Source organism: Podarcis liolepis, assembly GCF_965112155.1.
Source record: "Podarcis liolepis genome assembly, chromosome: 2".
Taxonomy (NCBI): domain Eukaryota; kingdom Metazoa; phylum Chordata; class Lepidosauria; order Squamata; family Lacertidae; genus Podarcis; species Podarcis liolepis.
In genome coordinates this window covers 42,222,322-42,243,071 of record NC_139555.1, presented here as the reverse complement: position 1 = coordinate 42,243,071, position 20,750 = coordinate 42,222,322, and the positions used below count along the sequence as shown (strand labels likewise).

General features: G+C 42.0%; 2 protein-coding genes across 2 annotated transcripts in view; one reads left to right on the top strand and one right to left on the bottom strand.

The window, feature by feature from the left end:
* Window positions 1-14: 14 nt before the first annotated feature.
* The window catches only part of LOC310700816 (ketosamine-3-kinase-like), a 31,498-nt gene continuing 10,762 nt past the window's right edge, over window positions 15-20,750 (top strand). Inside the window, exon 1 of the mRNA XM_083490739.1 lies at window positions 15-178. The gene's annotated coding sequence lies outside the window, so the exon portion shown is untranslated. The remainder of the gene's footprint in view (window positions 179-20,750) is intronic.
* On the bottom strand, window positions 3,448-19,541 carry RAB40B (RAB40B, member RAS oncogene family; the record flags this gene model as incomplete). The annotated part of the gene is made up of 6 exons (XM_083490742.1): window positions 3,448-4,532; window positions 5,782-6,004; window positions 6,890-6,967; window positions 7,295-7,355; window positions 7,963-8,023; window positions 19,400-19,541. The coding sequence occupies 6 exons, from the start codon at window positions 19,539-19,541 to the stop codon at window positions 4,261-4,263; spliced, it is 837 nt and encodes a 278-aa protein (XP_083346868.1). The 3' UTR covers window positions 3,448-4,260.

Below are 20,750 nucleotides of genomic sequence, written 5' to 3'. Positions count from 1 at the left end.
TGCGAGCGCAGAGCGCGTCGCTCAAGGCAGGCCGCCCGGCGGAGTGCCAAGCTAACGATCAGCAGCCCGACTCTCACCTGGCTGGCGCCACCAGGAAAGGTGGGCAACGGACTGCGCTCTCTTCTCGCGCCTCTCACGGTCTCCATCGCGTGTCGCCTTCGCTGCCCTTGCAAGAGAGGTAAGGGATCCTACATGGCGTTACGAGGAGGCAAAAGACCCGTTGGACCCAGTAAAGCCCCCAGTAAAGTCACCACCATTCCAGAGGTTGCAGACGCGCTTCTTACTCCAGAGTTAGTCTTTCCTTCGGGAATGAGGCACGACCAGTGCCGGATTTACGTATAAGCTAAACAAGCTATAATTTAGGGCCCCACTCTCTTGGGGGGGGGGGAGATTAAAGGGGGGGGGACTGGATGTACATTTCCAAAATATAAGATATAAAAAAACAACAGCACTTACATACAGCAACAGTGTTTTGTGTCCGTTCTTAACCTGAAACTGTTCTTAACCTGAGGTACCACTTTAGCTAATGGGGCCTCCGGCTGCTGCAGCACAATTACAGTTTTCATCCTGAGGTAAAGTTCTTAACCCGAGGTAGTACTGGGTTAGCAGGTGTTTGTAACCCGAGGTATTTGTGTGTGCAAATGACTTTAGATACCTATTAGGTCCATAAATTACCATATAGCATATATTCAACACAAAAAACAGCCCAGTTGCACCTTAAAGGTAAAGGACCCCTGACAGTTAAGTCTGAAGAAGTGTGCATGGACACGAAAGCTTATACCCTGAACTAACTTACTGGTAGTTGGTCTCTAAGGTGCTACTGGATATTTTTTAAATTTTTTATATCTATTTCGTCAGCGTCAGACCAACACAGCTACCTACCTGAAACAAAAAACAGCAACAATTTGTTGTTGACAAAGGACAGCTGGACATATAAAGAGCCCCATTACCTTCAGTAGCTTAGGGTCTCATCAAACCTAAATCCAGCCCTGGGCCACACATTTGCAAATGAGGCTTACCTTTTCACCCCTTTGTGTCGCCTAAATGGCTTGTCACAAGGAAATTACCTTTTAATTAACTTTTACACTTGTTGATTCTCCAGGGTTAGCCATGGCTGGCACCCACTTAGCACACAGGGTCTGCCTTCATTAAGCTTCTCACATGTTAGTGTCAGGAGCTTTGAAGTGTGTCTGCAGAACCTAATACACATTTTAAGATCCCAGTTCTAATTATATTCCAACATATATTAAACCCGGGCATTTAGCATCTAAAGACCTATAACAGTATGCTTCACATGTTGCTGTGCTTAAGACAATGTGCTGAGGAATAAACCTTCAAGTGCTCAGACCACAGATTTTTCATAAGGCATATATAATCAAAGGACATTGCTGGTTTCAATAACACACGGGTAGTATATGGTATATACTACCATATACAGTACTACAACTCCCTGGAAAAGACACTGATGTTGGGAAAGATGGAGGGCACAAGGAGAAGGGGACGACAGAGGACAAGATGGTTGGATAGTGTTCTCGAAGCTACCAGCATGAGTTTGACCAAACTGCAGAAGGCAGTGGAAGACAGGAGTGCCTGGCGTGCTCTGGTCCATGGGGTCACGAAGAGTCGGAAACGACTAAATGACTAAACAACAACAACACAGTACTACAATTTCTGTTCTGGTGTTCCATTTGTGGTTCACTGTGCTTAGGAAATGATTTCCTCCCTTTCTTCTTCATCAAGCACTTTCACAATTAGGAACATGAAGTGACATGGAGGTGTGGTGTGTTGGCTTGGCAAGTGTATTTTGCTTATGCTTGGCAATAATTTTATTTTTGAATACTGCTTTTCAAACATGAGACAGAGAAACAGCGGATCCTGCCGACTCCAGGAATTCCTATTGCTGGTTTTCAAACAAATCACTTATCAATCACAGCTTTGACTTCACTCATTGGCTAAAAATACTGACTGGCAGGAGCAGCCAGGTTGGCTCATTTCACAGAAACTGGGTACCTGCCTATTTTGCTTCATAACTTACTTTCTAGGAGGGCTAAAGGCTGGATTTGTTTTGGTTTTTTAATTTAAAAAGACAAGAGAAGAAAAGCTCTGAGTACCTTTGCCTAGGGGTACCAATTAAGACATTCAGTCTTGAATTGGGGGTGAGCAATGAGGTCAACAACTTTGCTGATGGCAGCAAACTGTGTAGGCTGGTAAAAACGAAAAGGGATTGTTAGGAACTCGCGACCATCTCTCCAGACTGGATAGACATTAAAATGGTGAATGTAATTCCGTGTAAGCAAGTGTAAAGTGATGTATATTAGAGCAAAAAAACAACAGCACCCTAATTTCTCATTTACACTGAACCGGTGGTGATTGAGCAGGAAATATATTTGGGGTTGTGGTGGATAACTCAGTGAAAGTGTAAATCTTGTGTGTTGTACTTGAAATCCTGCTCATCTCAAAGATGATACTGCAGAGCTGGAAAAGATGCAGAAAAGAGAAACCAATAAGATCAAGGGGCTGGAACAACTCTATGCAGAAAGCTTACTTCACTTGGGGCTTTTCAATTTACAAAAACGGTGATTAAAATTAGCTACTGTGGAATTAGCTACTGTATGATATAGCAATAGCCACCAACTTGGATGACTTTAAGAGTTAATTTCGCCTTATTCTCCATAATTTTTCTATCAATTTAATGGCCTTTTTTGCCTCCAGTATCATAAGGTGGTATGCCTTTGAATACTAATTGCTGAGGAGCACAAGTGAAGAAGAGTGCTATTGTGCTAATGTCCTGCTTGTGGACTTCCCAGAGGCATCTCATTGGTCACTGTGAGAACAGGTGGGCCTTTGGTCTGGTCCAGCATCTTATGTTCCTATAGTAGATTGCAATAATAAATTAAGATTCATAGGCAGATGATATTGCCCTTGCAGTAGCAGCTCTGAAACAACAGGTGTTATTGATGGTATCTGGTTGTTCACCTGGAAGATGGTGGGGGCAGCCAAGGGGGTAACTAACAGAGGAAAGTTGTTCTTAAGAGAACTCTGCCCAGTAAAGGAAAAACAGAGTAAAAAAATAAAATAATACACCATCAGAAATGTTTTCAGTTCAAATCAAACTGTACAATATAAAATAAAAAGCAAAACCATATTAAAACAAAATAAGTTGAAAACAGAACAGCACAGCAGTGGAAAAATATCCCCAGTTTACTTAAAAACCAACTATCAGCCAATAATAATAATAAATTTATTATTTGCCGCCACCCATCTCACTGGGTTGCCCCAGCCATTCTGGGCAGCTGTTCAATGAAAGCATCTTCCTGACTTCACAGATAAAACTGGTAGGAGATGACCCTTTAATCAAGTCTTGAACAAATTATAAATGAAAGTCATTACCTCAAGTCTTGGGAGACCAGGAAAATATTTAACTAGGAAAAACCACTCCACCAGCACTTTTTAGAGCTTTTAAAAAGAGTTTTATTTTTAAATAGCGTCCTTTCCCCGATAAAGCAGCTTTTCAAATCACATTTTTCTTACTGCTATGTGGCAAATACATCTGATGTCTTTGGCTTATTTTGCAATATAACTGATCACTAGAATATCCATTACAAAAATGTAGATTTACCAGAAAAATAAGCATATAAACCACAGATTAATCCCTAAACAACATAGCAAAACTTTTATCAAATATTTTATACATGGATGGGAGAAAATCTTGTGTATATTGCATTTACACACTGGTAGCTCAAAGCAGTGCTTCAAAATCACTGAGGAAACAGTACAAAACCATTTTCAGATGCTCTACTGCAACATCACAAATAATTGTTTCACTACAGAATTTGTAGCTTTTACAATGTATACAATACATTGTGGTTTAAAAAACTGCCTGCATCTACAGACTGACACTGATTCCTATTTAACTGCTAATAAAATGTAGTGATTAAACAATATTTGAGCAATTAAAACAACTCACTTCTGAGATTTAGTGTCATCGAAAGCTGAGTAGTGTGATAAATTATTCCCTTTATAAAACACACAAAGTCTTCATGCACATCAAAAAAATGATATATAAAAAACCCAACAGCAAAGTTTCACATCCCTTTGTTTGCACAGAGTGCATCACACATCTGGAAGCAGCATTATTTAAAACAAATGACTCTAAAATAGCAATTTTTTTGTTCTGTTTCTGTAATGCAATACATACAACAGACCTGACTATGAGTCCTTGTGTTAAAGGCTCTGGCCCAAACCTTTCCAAGCAGAGGCTTAGGAGATTTTACAGCTATTTCTGGTGCAGTGTTTCGGAGGGCTCTGGAGTGGACGGATAATTTTGGCTTTCTTCAGACTATTTCTTTTGTTGTTGTTGCTGGCAGTGAGAGAGTAGGAACGTCCGTGCATCATCCGAGCATTAAGTCCATTGGCCATAGAGAACGATTTGAGATGGCTTCTTAAGGCAACAGGGAGTGGAAGTTTGTCCACAAGGTGCACTGGGGTGCATGAAACTATGGCGCGGCAACAAAGATCTTGCAAACTCAGGACTTAAAACAAGAAACAAAAACATGAATTAAGATTAGTCATAACATGATTCTAAATAGCCACAAGGTGACACGAGTGCACAGCTTTGACTTCACTGTATTTTTCAGAGCTCTCGGGTTCTGTTTCTTTTCACTGCTTCTGAAGTTCCTTCCTAATTCTACCTTGAATCCCCATAACTATGGCTTGCCTCCATGAATAAAGGTGATGTTGCAACAATTTAACAAGGGGAAAATGGGGAAGAAGAAAATACAAAAAATTCTAACAACACACAACCCTCCCCCTGAAAAGAAAAACAGCCAAATAAATAAATAAATAGATAGATAAATTAAATTAAATTGAAGCAATACTACAACCTCCAGCTCTAGATGGCAGCATAATTCCAGGGGCCCACTGAAGTAAATTTTAGGTAAACGGTGCTTGAACATCCACTTTAGTCACCTCCTTTTCTCTAACAACCCATGTATAGCTTGCAGGTACTTATTCAAATTATTTAGGGGTAGAAATTCTCCTTCCTTCCACCTTAGAGAAGGAGAGCTATCAATTTATAAGCCTTTCCAACATATCTATCACACCTGAGGTAATATGAAGCACCGGTTTCCTTTGTGCATCTGATGAAGTGAAAGATTTTGCCATGATAAATTTGTTCAAGACTCTGTTGTTTTTGCTGCAAGAGACTAGCATGACTCACTCTCTGGAAATTGTAAATATTAACCATGTCCAGTACTAGTACAGATGTAATGCTAAGCATGGTTAAAGCAGACAAGGGAAGCGAGCGGGGAGGAAGGGTGCTCCCAAGTTTGGCGCTCAATTGTCATACTGTTTACAGCAGGGTGGCTAATCTACAACCTGCATACTGCTCAACACCATTAGTTTTTTAACATAGCTCCCCAGCACGGCCAATGTAAATTTATGCTGCATGTGTGCACAAACAGAGCGCTCTCACACACACACACACACATACCCCACACTCACCACATCTGCAAGCACACAGCATTCTCTCACGCAAACACATACACAATACTCTCTCACTCTCTCTTTGAGTGGGGCAAAAGTCTTCCTATTCCTTTTCAATTCTCTCTGCCTGTTCTTTAAAGATTAGCTCCTCATCTTGTGCTCAGCGTCACAACACTGATATGAGGAGATAAAAGCTTCATGGGGCTAGTGGACCACTTCCTGTGGCTTGCTGGCCCAGAGCTGGCTCATGAGTTAGACGCCCCGCTGCAATAAAGCAAATGATTTTGTGTTACTTACCTTTGTTTGGCCTCCACAGCCGGTCCATTCCATGTCTCATTAACACAATCCTTGCAAGTTCCGTAAAGGACTCTGTGATGTTGAAATTACAGAGTGGGCTTACTTCAAAGAATGTCATGCCTAATCTTTCAGCATAGGCCTGTGCCTGCTCAGTAGATACTTGTCGTTTGAAGGCCAGATGCAGGCGGTTGCCAACAAGGATTTTGGGTACACCAGGAGCATGCTAAGTAAAGATAGACAGCAAAATGTTAGCTTAGAAGTCTCTCACCCTCTTCTTCAACAAAATACTGATTATTAACAACAACAGTAACAACAAACAAAATTCCCTTTGTCCATAGTGCTGTGCTATAGGTGGATTCCATCAAGAAAACCCAATACAAGAAAATATAATAACCAAACAGAATCAGCAGGTGGTAAAAAAATGTACTGCTTTGCCAAATATAAGTTGCAGAATTTTTATTTTTATTTTAAAAAAACCCTTCAACATAGAATTATGGGTATGTAAAAGTTTCAAGAATAAACTTTCTGGTCGATCATATCAAATGTGTCTGATAGAGTTACCACAACCAACTGAAGATGAAAATCATTCACCAAGGCAACTACAGCAGTCCCAGTTTGAAAACCAAGCCAGAAATCAAACTGCTATTGATCAAGGTAGAATAAGCACCAGGAATGCTTGGAATCATCTGACAGGCCACCTGCTGCATGTTATAAGAGGAAGATCAGGAACTGGACAAGAGTTGGTGTCATCCAAGTCCAAATATAGTGTTTGAGAAAGGGAATGACTTTAAGGCAAACAGGATATAAGCAATTTTATCTGCAAAATGTCTCACATGTCACAGCAAGCTGTGAATTACGTTACTTCCCTCGATAGTCAAGACATGCAGTTAGGTATCCATTTGGCACCCACAGCAACTCTAAGGTGACACAGTCTTTTGATGGCAGAAAAGAAAGCTCCCTGCAAACTCTTTCAAATGGGTTTTAGGCCACCTTCAAGTGGATTTGTCATGAGTTTTCAGCTACCCACATTCTAGCCATCTCATTCAGTCATCATGTAGTTCAATCATTTTCTTAGGCATTATATGAAACATTCAGAGATGTGTCTTACCTCATCTATTTCCTTTATCCATCGATCAATGCCATCAAATGACCAGCGATTTGTAATATCATATACCAATATCACGCCCTGAGTGAATAAAGAAGATTAGATCAGCCTGACACATATATAAGGTACACAGTACATCACACAATTTTGTGTAACCATTCCTTTATTTAACCAGGAAAAAGAGGAGCAGACTGAGGACTTAACAAATCTGAACATTTCTCTAAAATAATTTATTTCTGGTGACTCAAAGGATGCTCCCTTTATTCAGCAGCAACAAATTGTATAACAATTCTTGAAAGCAAGTAGTACAATAAGTAAGTATAGTTCCCCCACCCCTTATTGTAGCTCTTTTCTTTTTAGTTAATTCTTTACAGTGACATATTTTAGAGATGGCAGAATTGTGATTACCTGGGCCCCTCTGGAATAGGAACGAAATATGGTGCAGAATCTGCCTTGCCCAGATGTGTCCCTGTGGAGGTAAAATACAGTTAAAAATACATAGACCTTTCCATTCTGAATAACAGTGTTCTTGTTGAATTCTTATCTGGTCTTTCTGTTTTGCTCTCTTTATTAGTATTCTACCCTTTGCCTTAGTGGGAAAAGCAGTCCAGGTTAGGTATGTTAGGTACGTGAGGCTGAAAGACAGAGACTGGTCCAAGATCATCCAGTGAGCTTCATGGGTAACTGGGAATTTGAACCCTAGTCTTCCAGGTCTGAGTCCAGTACTTTAACCACTAAACCACATGGACATCATGCGTTTCAGCAGGATCATTCACTGAATCTACATGGGTGATTATGTACTCCTATAATATATTCACCAATCATTTAATATTACTTAGGCTTCTTGCACATATACAGAGAAACCCATTAATTTCACAACTGCTCCCTTGTCCTCAACTATAGCTCTTTAGTACAAAAGGCTAGTGGGTAGTATGACCTCTTCTTAACTGTTATAAGAATTAAATATTTGTAGTCAACTTTACAGTAAATATAAATACAAGCAGTATTACGTCCACTATGAACTGTTTTCAAAGCACAATGGCACAATCCAAACAGAGAACATAATGCAAAGTTACCAGAGCTGCAGCTTTATTCGACGGCCATCCAGGAGTATTGTTGTCGTCTTGTAATCAATACCTAGGGATGGGAGGAGGTAAGGCAAAATTTTAAAATACTAAAAGCATGCCATTTTTTTTCACTCTAGAAAGCGACCAAGCGAGAAATGCCTATGTTAAATCACTTTAATAGTACCAACCCATTTTTGTTTTTTTAAAAAGTCCAATATATAGGGAAGGGCCAGTGGAAAAGCACCCACTTTGCATGCAGAAGCTGCTAGGGACAGCCATGCCCCCACCCCATTTTTTAAATGGGCACCAGATTTTTAGGGCAATGGGTGGTAGCATGTGTACTTTATTATTACTAAGATTATCCACGAGGGCTTTAGTCAGACTGCTTTTGCAGTGTTCGTTGTACAGGCTTCAAACTATATGTGAAAAAACCTTTCAGAGGAGACAGAGAGAAATATTACATGTTATGCACTGCACTTGATTATTTCTAGGGCTTATTAGAATTGTCCAAAATGTTGCATACTTCAGCTGCCTATTGGCTTGTGCCAATGACATCTCTGGATTAAGCAATCGACTCCTACTCCCAATCATTAAAGCAGTTTTCCAATTGTAGATGAGGAATGCATATGTAGTTCTTTTAATAACCACAACAAAATAGAACCAGGCTACCCACCAGTACCCTAGCTACACAATATGCTGCTGTTTCAGTATCGCCTTATTTCTTCTTATTATTTCTTCTTTAGTTTTTTTAATCTTTATTTTAGGAAACAACTTTTCTTCTTCTTCCCTGTAGCAATTTTCCCCCCCTCTCTCCCCTGATTCTGAACAAGATGACTACTCATTTTTATTCTGTCTGTATGCTTATTTAGCGACTGAGTCAGAATTTCAGACCTAGGGCTTCTATAGCAGTAGAGTGGCCCTTTTTTCCTCCTGTAAAGGTCAGGGGACAGAAAGGGATTATTAAGGGCTCATATGAGACACTTAAGTAAACTCTTGGGGCGGGCTGGGGTAATAATTGCATATTTAAAACTCATAGATTTTGATACACAGTCACTCAAAATGTAACCTTTTAATTTATCTGCTTGTTAAAATGTTTATAATTTATAGTACTTTGACTATCACATTTTTAAAACTACCTGTCCAGTGCTGAAGGACAAAATCTGGTTTCATGAATTCATGAAGACCCCAGAGACTACATAAAAGTATCTTCAGATTTGTATATTTTTTGCCACTGTAAATCATTAAAATCAATAAAATACAAAAGCCAAGCCTTCCATTTTTCTTCTTACATTGTAATAGCTTATATAATTTTCTTTCCATATCACATTCTGATCTATGCGTGATAAATGGCTTTGTACTTGGTTTCTCCTATTCTGACATTGTATAAATGTATCTCTCTTCAAACAGGCACAAATCCTCTGCAAAAAGTATCTAAGGTCCTGGGTAGATACTCTTTAAAAAAAGAGAAAATGTTGTTTGCTCATTTACATTTAACCTTGCTCCAAACAGGCTGCATTTAATTAAGTCTCTTAGTATGGATTAACAGTGCCTACGCAAGGGGCTAATCTGCATTAATTTATCTACATTAAATTAACACGTTGCATAAAACTACCATGTTTTCTGTTGGACACGGAGAGCTACAGGGCTTGGGTAGGAAGGAAGAAGATAGTGGCTGTCTTCAAGGCAGACAAATGGTTCCATATTCACATTTTTTCATTTTGGCAGGAGTAGCATTTAGGGAGGAAACTAAAGAGCACTGCAGCATCTTTTTCCAATACTAAGTAATCATTGTAGCCCTCCCCTAGTTGAAATTTTGGCATTATTTCAGCCTCTGTTTAAGAAGCTAATCAAGTAATATCTGATTTTATTTCAATATCCATGGTAACAGATCCTCCATCCCTTGTTTTATAACAATCTAATAGTTTTACAGGTATCAGGCAAACATGCAGGTTATTAACTGAAATTATTTGGCTTACACTTAAGCATCAAAAACCAACTGTGTGGAAACATATCAGTTAATATCATTAAAAGTCAAGAAATTAAATGTATTTGTTTTGGCAAGTTTATTTTACTCTGCCAAGCTTCCAACCACAATCTGATTATTTTCAGGAACCATGGAGGGCAGTTCTTAATTCTGATAACCTGTTTCTACTACAGTTATGTATGTCTATCAGATTTAAAGTGTATAATTACACAACCATTAAGATTGTAGTATGCAAAGTTAAAAAAGAACAACATTTATTTCTGGCATCATACCCCGAATTAGTAGGGTTTAGTAGCCTAGTCCTTTGAGCTGTCAGTCACATCTCACAGTACTAGTTGCATGAAGGAATGGAATGAAGAAAGGAAGATGAAAAGGTGGCATTGAGGAATCAGTCCCTGGGACATTTAAAAAAACCAAACATGCAAAAGGCCTTACTAAGACTGAGGGAGGATGGGGATTGTTGTGATAATATGTCTGCCACCTCTCCTTGCTTGGCCTGTTCTTTGCAACTGACCAGAGAATTCCGCATAGTGCCAGATCCTTCCTCTCTGCTCACTTGGCCCACGCCCTCAGCCTCCCTGTTCCAGCATAAATATTTATATTTGCAAAAGGGGTGGGACCTCTGTTTCACATGAGTTCTGTGCAAATCAAAAAAGTTATAGGCTCTCTACTAAAGCAACAGGACGCAAGTTGGTTTCAGTATTAAAATATGCACATACAAACTGATTTTGTTGGCCCAGCTTAAATTTATTTCGAGGACTGGGCTGTCCTGTAGCAGTTAAGGAAAGACAACATGTGAAGGGAGAGCAGCTAGACAACAGCATTCTGAACTAGCAAGGAATGACATTATACAAGGATCTCGAGATTTAACATTCACCAGCTTGACCAAAGTACTACATAGTTGTTCTGCATGCCCTATTAGAACATTGTTAAATTTCAGCTTCTCTGCAAGATAGTATTGTTTAATCATTCACATGCACTATGAAATGCTGTGGGTTTTGCCTTTTATGATGCGATTTCAAACAGTTTAGACTATGATCAAAAGTACACCAATACCACCGTCTTAAAAGTTTTAGTTCCCTGGAAACAACTCTAAATGATTTCAGTAAATCTAAGTACCAAATAAGTAACTTAATAAAATGGAAGGAGTAGGAGGTATATTACAGTCAGAAGAAGAGAGAGGAACGAATAACAGAAATGTTATTTATGTTGGTTGTTGTTCTTCATCACCTCCTTTTTCTTCCTGTTCTATTATTCCTCCTACTCCTTCAATTTTATTGTATCTCTTTAGGCAGTATACACACTATACTTTTATAGTGCATTTTAAGCACATTCTTTTCCTCTAAGAATTCTGAGTGCTGAAGTTTGTTATTGGTTGCTATAAATTATAACTCTTTGGAGGTTAAACTACAGTACCCAGAATTCTTTGAGGGAGGGGAATGTGCTTTAAAGGTATAGTGTGGACACTGTCTTATTCTTCATTTTCGAACATTTGATGCTATTTCTATTTTTTCTTCACTTCAATGTACTGCTTATCTTCTTGATCCAATTCCCTCTCCCATTTTAGTAAATATTGATTTGCTTTTCTCTTACCTATACCTTTCTTCAAGCATTGTTTCTTCTTGCTTTGAATATGCTAGTTTCCAATAGTCGTAAAATTGTCCACATATATCCCCCCCCCCCCAGCTTTGGGAAGCTAGCATTTTTAAAGCAAGATGAGACAACGCCTGACGAAAACAAAAGAGGTAAATTGTGTGTGGTGGTGAGGGCCCAATATTTACTAAAATTGATTTAGATCGGGGGGACTCAACTGCTCCTCTTAATCTTATCTAAATGTGACAGTTTTCTTTCATCTAATTTTTTATGGTTCTTTTCAGCTGGTTTTTGACTCAGACATTCTAGTGAGATTGCTCTGTGGAAAATCTAAAGTAGTATTATATTCTGAAATACACCAGCATTCTCTATATGTACTTTCATCAGCTTTGGGTACAGGTGATCATTATCTGCTTCTTTTACAGTTCTTTGGGACTGGACAGTACCATCCACTCCTGCTTTCACTCCTGTGTCATAAAAGCTTCGTTTAAGTCTTCCTCAATTATTATTCTAAGCCCTCTTCTCTTCACTCTTTATATGCTTTCTCTTAGCAATCCAATTTATTCTTGTGGCTTGCAATGTGCCACTGTTATACGAATGATTTCAAGCGCTATTGTTTGGTCCTTCCCTCCCCTTTACCAATACTTTATTTCAAATTGTCTGTATCCGCCTGGATGTCACTGTGCAAAAGATACTTTGCCTTCTCTTCCAAAGTTCCAATTGGCACCAACCTTCAATCTTTTCTTACAGTTAAAGGGTTTTGGTGTTATCTTTGATCTATTTCTATTTCCGCTCACTTATCTACCTAAGTTCTGCCAATTTTATTTCTATAAGATTTCTAAATTTGTTCTTAATATCAGTTAACATTATTGTTCAGACCTACAGCCTATGTTGTGTTAACTACTAAAATGTCTTGTTCACTGATCTTCCTGTTTCTCAGTTTAAACCTATTATTTCTGTTTTCTCTTTTCTGCTTTTTCCTAATTCTTCAGTCATTTTATACCTCTCTATATACCGGTATTTCCCTTCACAGGCTTCATGAAGTTTAAACTTCTTAAAGGTTAATAAAAGTTTAAACTTCGCATAAAGCAATACAGGAAGGAATACTGATAGAAAAAAGGGGCAAGAATATGACTAGATATGAAGGTTACATCTGTTCATGTTTTTGCCCCTTTTTCTATCTGTTGCTTTCCATTTTTCTCTTTGGTCCCTCTGTTAATAAAGCACTGATGTTTTTAATTAAATCTCTACTATATGGTTATATTTCTTCTCCCCATGCTTTCTTTCTTATGTCTAGCACTATTTTCCCTTTACATTTTTGACCAGCCCCTTCATCTCATGAAGAAACAGTTTTAAAAACTTCTGTGCTATTTGGATTTTTTTGTTTGTTTCTTCCTTACTCCTAAAGTTCATTATTGTAGTCTTTTAACACTTTGCTTCTTTCAGATAGTGCAGCTCCACTTCCCTTCCCTTTTGTTTCTTCATAGCTTCTGAACCTGTAAACAGGGACAATGGCCTAGGAGCATATGTTAATAATTTTATAACTAAAAAATTACAAAGTAAATTTACTTTTGATAACTATGACTCTAAGTGCCATCAGAAAGGGAAGGAAGAACTGGACTTTTCAACCGTTGTTTTGAATAGACACAAAACGTTTAATTTCAAAAAGAAGAGAGTTACTGAGGTATAAAATTACCGCAGACCAACCACAGAGGCTTTCAGTAATGCAAGTGCCATTCTTTGAAATATGTTAACAGACATCTTTTGAGGATGGAGCTTCCTTCAAATATTGTGCACAGATTTTACAGACTTAAATTCTGTTGTTTTATTCTCTTCCTTCCCTGAGCTCATAAGCTATTAGTCATTATCTCGTTTTAAGCATGATTCATTGCACCTATTCCAAAATTCTGCCACATTTGGCAATTATGCCTAGCATGAGACAATTTGCATCTGTAATAGATTGCAACACCCAACGCAGCACAACAAATGAGGAGCAAGTAGGTGTTTGCTTCGTGCTGTAACTAGCAAAATCATTTTTTAAATTAAGAATAGCATGCCCATGCCTGTGCTCAGCTGCCAGAAAGAAGCTCACTTTTACTGTGACAGTAAATCACTAGTTATCAGGCTCTATACCCCTTGTATGAGGGGAACATGTGTTTCCAGAAATCATCTCCCTTTGCAGCCACTGCCAGACAATTTGGACAGTACTGAAACAGATGGACTCAGTATAAGGCAGCTCCCTCCGTTACTATGTTACTATGCCCAGTGCTTTCTCTTAAAATCTCAGAATCCTTCTTGGGAATTCATAATGGCTACCAGGCAAAGACAACAGTTACCCTGCTTTGACCCTCCCAGGATTACTGCCTTGGATAATTTCTATCGTATACAAATTTTATATACCATGATAGCTGTGATTCTGGCATTGCAGGGGATTGGACTAGAATTCAGTGTTTCCCAAACGTTTTTGGGCAACGGCACACCTGCTTACCGGAAAAAAATCTCGCGGCACACCACCATTAAAGCCCCGCCCCGTGACGTCAGCGCGCAGCGTCACGCGGGGGGGGGACGCACAAAAGTGAACGTTTTTTCCCTTCCCCTTGCCGGGGTGGGAGGAGGCAGCAGAGCGAGGGCAGCTGAGGCGGCGGCGGCGATAGCGGGCGGAGGAGGAGCCGTCGCCGGGAGTTGCTGCTGCTGCTGTTGCTGCTGCTGCCCGGACATGCCGGCCTCCTCCTCCTCCGCTGTCTCGCGCTCCTCCCTTTTGCGCGAGCTGCCCCGCCGCTCGGCACCACCACCGCGGAGCCGCCCCCGGCTCGACGCGGATCCTCGCCGCCGCCGCCGCCTCTCGCCGCCCGCCTCGCCCGCCTCCCTCCCACGGCACACCAGCCGGTGTCTCACGGCACAGTAGTGTGCCGCGGCACACCGGTTGGGAAACACTGGACTAGATGACCCATGGGATCCCTTCCAACTCCACAATTCTCTGATTCTATGATCACCATAAAGTAGCTTTTAAGGTGTAGGATAGAATCCTGCTTTCTGCACAGTGTGGTAAAGGATACCTCTCTAAGCTGACAGTTTGTGAGATCATGTCCTATTGCAGGAAGGGGAGCCTTTCACAGCCTGAAGATCACATTCCCTCATGGGTCCCCTGCGGGGGCTGCACCCCATTGGTGGGTGGAGCCAGGTGTAAAAGTAGGCACAGCAATGGATGTGGATTCTTACATTTCTCTAGTAGTTTACATTCAGTCCATGCAAACGTCAGCTGGTGCAAAACGCAGCAGCCTAGATTGCATCTAGGATTTCCCTTTCAGAACTCTGCATTCTTTCCCAGTTTGTTTCGTAGCACAATTTGAAGTAGTTGTAACTGCCTATAAAGCTCCCAGCACTAGGATGCCTGCCTGATTCATGATTTATCTATTTGCATTTCAGTGTGCCTCAAAACCTTGTTTGTTTTGCCATGTCTTTCAGTTTGGTTTTCTCTCTCCGCCCTTCCCCACATATTTTAACATATGGCTTCTAGTTTTTAGGTTAGTCTTTATTATTTTATGGATGGTATATTGTTTTAATCAATGCACAGGGTCCTTATGAAAAGCCAGAAGACAATATATTCATAATTATTAAAATAGTTATAATAAATACACCAAATGGGAGTTACTTTTGAATAGACATGTACCAGATTGCATTGTCAGTCTTCTAATTATAAAAGACCTGTGTGAACCCATTGCACACAAAAGAAGAATATGCTTTCTGTGAGGAGTGTATTTTACTTCTTAACTCTCCCATACATTACTCAACAGTTAAACCTGAAAAACCTGCCAATGCAGTCTAACATTTGATGACAATGCACTGTGTTTACTAGGCCCGATAACGGTCAAAAAATTACCACATAACTTAGGTTCAAAAAAGCAAGTCATCTACAAAGGAACTGTGGTAATTAGGGAAGAAAAGGCTTTAGCATTATGGGCCTAAGTGATGTCTGACCATTTTGTTTTGTTTCTAACCCACAGACCAAGGACATTTCTGACATGTACCCCGACAACAGTTTAGCCTTTGCGTGATACTGCTTGACATTCTTTTCCAGTGCCTTTAGTGCTATAGTCTGTATAATAAATAGGAAAAATAGCTGTTACACCTACTGTTCCCGTAAAAAAAACTAGACGTGTGTACCTAGGAAGGGATAGGCAGAGTCTTTAGATATATTTTTTTTCAAAACCAATCAATTCTAATGAGGAAAACCAGGAACAGATGAAGGTGCTCAACAGAGAAAGGAGAGGGTGTAAGTGAACTTGTGGCATGTTCCTGACTCTCCAAACCATTACAAATATGGCATCCAAACTGAGCCATTGTGAATCAGTTCGTCTCTTGAACACTCTCTACTCCCTAATACACTGTTCCGGATACAGAAATAACTAAGATGAACTTTTCTACTGGGCGGTGTATGATGTACATATTTGCTGTCCGTGTTGTACAGAAACACAGCACATTTCTTGAAGTGTTTTTTCTTCTTTAGACATCTCCACCCTGACCCTACCATTGCCCCATGCCTCAAGGCTTCTGGCACCCAATAGGAATGGGTGCATGCAGAAAATAATTACCAGCTTTGCCCCAAGTAGTTATAATTATTTTTATTTAATGGCACAGGCAGCATTTTCCCCTCAAGCATAAAGCAAATGAAAAAATGTTTCACTTTGAAAGGAGACTGAAATTATCAGCAAAATGGTGCACACAAAGTTGTATCATCTTTTTTCCTTGAGTAGAGTCAATGATTACTGCTTCATTTCTATGGGTTCATTTTACCATTTATCAACAGACATAAGGAAAGCTAGAACTGTTCACAACTAAAGTCTATTGCAGTTTGCAACTTGAAATGTCTACCTTTTCAGCTACCAGCAGATTTGGTACCAATTGGCAGATCAGCTTGATGGGAAGGACTCAATTTCAAATGGCAGGCTGAATCTACTCACAAGAATCTCATTAACTGAAACTATTAGCTGAATATTTGCAAATAGCTACAATAAGAATATGCTGTGAAGAATGACCAAAAAGTGAGTCCCCATCTCTCCTGGGAAGAGGCAACATGGTGTTCACATACCATGATGCTGTAATTCCATGCTTATTTACAAAGAGGTTAGTCCCATTAATTACATTTGAATAATGTTTAGAACTGGACTGTATGGGTGCAATCCTGCTGCTACTGAAGTAAGTGACAAGTCTGCCATTCGATGGTGCAGCCATCGTCAAAAATGAACTCATTAAATTTTTGATGTGGAATCATATTCTGAGGAAGTTTTTATTTTGCTTTGCATCAAATCAAATTAAAGAGATGCATAGGTTCAGATTTTCAGCTGCATCTGACATGGTCTGAGCCTCTCATTTGTCAGGTTCAATGAAGGAATGAACTATAAATAAATGTTCCAGTGTTAATGCCAAAAATACTCATCCTATCCATATCAGTTCTTCAGAAACACTTGGTAGTGCTATTATAATCTTGTGCTATACTTATTCTCGTCTTTTCCTTTTTTAAAAAACATAATTCAGACCCTTATCCACCTTTATTACTTTTAGGCGGATGTCCAGATGTCTTGCACTGTTCTAAATATTTTGCATATCAGCAGGCTAAAAAGATTCATCATCTTGATTAAAATACATGTGAATTCTTCACTCTCTGTTTATTAGGGTAATACCATTCGGAGCCTATGCTTAACCTCCTGTGAGAGCCAGCTCTACTATTAGGCAGAGACAGCTGCCTTAGACAGCTATGGGGTGTCATGAAAGGGTAGTAAATCGAAAGTTATTTAATTTGCTGTATTTTTACTGCTGAGAAGGGGAGAGACACTTGTGTGATTTTCTGCCTCATGTGCAAAATAAATTGACTACCTCTGAGTACTAGACACCTTGTCTTGGCAGCGGGTGAGTTGGAAGCATTTGCTCTTCCACCTCAGAAAGAAAAATGGGCCAGCCAGTCACCATGTTTGCAGCAAGAAGATATACAGTCATACCTCATGTTACATCCGCTTCATGTTACGTCCTGCGGTGACCCAGAAGTACTGGAAAGGGTTACTTCCGGGTTTCGCCACTTGCGCATGCGCAGAAACACAAAATGACGTCATGCGCAGAAGCGGCGAATCACAACCTGTGCATGCACAGACACGCTGCTGCGGGTTGCGCTCTTTTCATGTTGTGAACGGGCCTCCGGAACAGATCCTGTTCGCAACCAGAGGTACCACTGTATGCTACATTGGGGTAATGTACATTGTTTTCCTTGGTCCTTACTCTAGAAACAAGCTCCTGATGGAAGAAATGATCACATGACCATTTCCCTGTCAGGTGCTGATAAAGTAATGCATGTTTCTCAGTGTCTACCACGGAAACCATGTGAGCTACCAGTGGAGGTAGAGATAGCATTCCGGATGCTGAGAAAGGAAGGTGCATAGCTGTACATGCATGGGGGCAGTGTGAGAATGAATGAATGAGTGCGTTGGTGGGTGTAAGGTAGAGTTTAAAAGGGAGGTTCACCGCGGATGTGTGTGAATGAGGTATCCCCAGCCACTTTTGGCTTCAGACCTATCCACTCAGAGGCGGAGCTAGCTGCTCCGGCACCCGGAGCGGCACACATGCATCCCAGGGGGGTGCAGCCACGGTGAGCATCCCAGGGGGGTGGCATGGTGATGCCACCTCCCACGCCAATGACACCTAGGGTGAATCGCACCCACTGCACCCCTCTTCCTCCGACAGTGTATCTACTGCCAGTAAGCAGGCAGCCTGAGACTACTGTTCCCTGAGGAAATGTGGTCCTCACCTTTTTAAAAAAAGTTTCCCAATTTGCTGCATATGGTCATATAGTTTATACTTTTAAAACAGCAGACAGCTACCTGCAAGAACTAAAAAAAGTGATTAATTTTTCAAAAAATGAAAATCTCCACCAATACTCAGCATTCCCGATGGTCACTCTAAGAAAACTGAAAGATGCACAAGACCTGTATAGCAAACCTTTCCAGTCTCTATTTAACAAGAGGTATTCTTTGTAACTTCTCAAAGCAGTTGTACAGCACAAGCTTGCTGGCCTGGCACAGAACACAAACCCCAAATACAAACTTACACTGTTCCGCTTCTTCAACGATATATGCACAGCAAAATGTTAATCTCCTCCACTTAGTGTGCATCCTTTAATTTGGTGTGAATGTGAGCATCACTGTCATGATTTCAAGAAAACAAAGTGGAGGCAGCAGTTCATTTTAGCACTAGGATTAAATGACTTTAAGAGGCCCAAATAAAATTGTTTGGCTGTATCCTTGTATGTGCTTTGGTTCTTTTTGGGTTGTGGTCTCCTCTGCTGTAGCTCTGCTGAGTCTACAGAACACTCAGTTTCACCAAGCTAGTCTGACCATGGCCATTACATCTACATGACAACATAAACTTTACTGACTCACGAGGAAATTTTACAGTGCATTTGTGCTCACACCTTGTAATTCAGTTGACAGGAATGGGCAACCTTTTAACGTTAAGGGAGGTGTGTGAAACCTGATTATTTGCAATAACCTAAAGGTGGATTGTGGGAAGCATAATCAAAGCAGATGACGACAACACGTCAGCCAGTAGCCGATGGGCTTTCCTGCCACTGCACAGTTTCTAAAGAAGGCTACCAGAGAGCTCAAGGCAGCTGGGAAGGCAGATGCCCTGTCATGGAAGCCCTGCCCTATAACTGCCAAGGTGTGGGAGGTGTCTGTGGTGACTCAGTAATCTCGAAAGGCAGCCCTGCACAAACACTACCTTCCTCCGTGCAGTCTACAGGTGTAAGAAAGAGCTACCTGCCGCAAAGTAACCGAGGCTGGCCTAGATCTTGGCCGCAGGTACAACCCCGTTGCTGCTTACCCATATTGTACCCGTAAGGCGACTCAGTGGCTCCATCCTCCAGGCTGGCTAGTATCTCTCCTTTGCCCACGTCGCTGTCGCCCACCAGCAGGAATTTCAGCAAGAAGTCATAAGCTTTCACAGGGCTGCCCACGTGGTTCATCCTCTTTCGCCACCGCTCCCCGCTCCTCCTCTCCCTTCGGCCTCACAGAAGTCCCTGCGGGAAGTCAGTTCCCAGCGCCCATGAGAGGCACCCAACGACCAGCTGTGGCGGCACCGAGAGCGTCACGGACGGCGGCGGCGGCGGAGAGCAGCAGCACAGGCGCAAAGGCATGTTCGAAGAAGCCGCCCCGCAGAGCGCGTCGCCGGGGGCAGCAGCAGAGATTGCGGGGGGAGCTCGCAGCAGGTTCGGGTGGGTTGCCGCCAAGAGGAGGAGGAGGAGGAGGGGGTCGCCTCACGTTGCCAGCAGTGGGAGGCGAGAGGCAGTGGGCGCCGCGAGGTCCCCGCACAACCGTGACAGCGGAGGAGGACTTTTCAACGGCGCCATCCGCGGCCACGCACCCACGAGGCCGGCATGCGTGGAGCTAGGCTGGCGCAGCCAACGACCAAGAGAACCGAAGGCGGCCGCTCCCGTCCAACCTGCCTGGCTGGGCGCGCTCAGTCGCAGCGAAAGAGAAGAAGGGGAGAGCCCGTCACGACCGACGAGGAACGGGGGAATAGGATCTGTGCTTGCCGAGGAAGGCAACGGGGGACCCTCTCGGCTGCCGTCGCCACAACTCTTCGCCGCTGCTCGAGCCCCTCGAGAGGCGCCGTTGCCGTCGCTGCCGCCGCCTCCCCACCGACCGACCTCGCTCCCAGCGCAACACCCAGTGACAGCCTCTCTAACCAACACCTACCCTCCTGTGCCCATGGGGGCGCGGCTCCCGAGGCCACGCCCTCCGTCGCTGCCATTGGAAGAAAAGGGCCCCGCCCCCACACTCCTTTTTTCCCATTGGTACGGCTCGGCTTCCGAACGCCACCTCTCCGAAGGCATTGGCGGGCGCGCACCCGCCCCCTCAAGCACCAACAATTCAGTTGCTGGGGTATTTCTTCCGTTGTATTGGCTGGCGCGCACGCCCGTCACTGTGGCGCTGGGCGGTGGGCGCTGCGCGGCTGTGTTTACACATCGGAGGATGAGGCATGTGCTGCTGTGCAGTTACGCGTGAGCGCGCTTTAGCGCTCTCCGGTTGGAGTCCAGCCTCCAGCCCACGTCTGTCGAACTGGGGCTTACAAAATAGAGAAAATCGTGGCCTCTGGATAAGGGTGACGACTGATGGAACTGCAGCGTACAGAACGAAATGTCAGAGCAGGGCTCAGAGGCAGTAGAGTATAT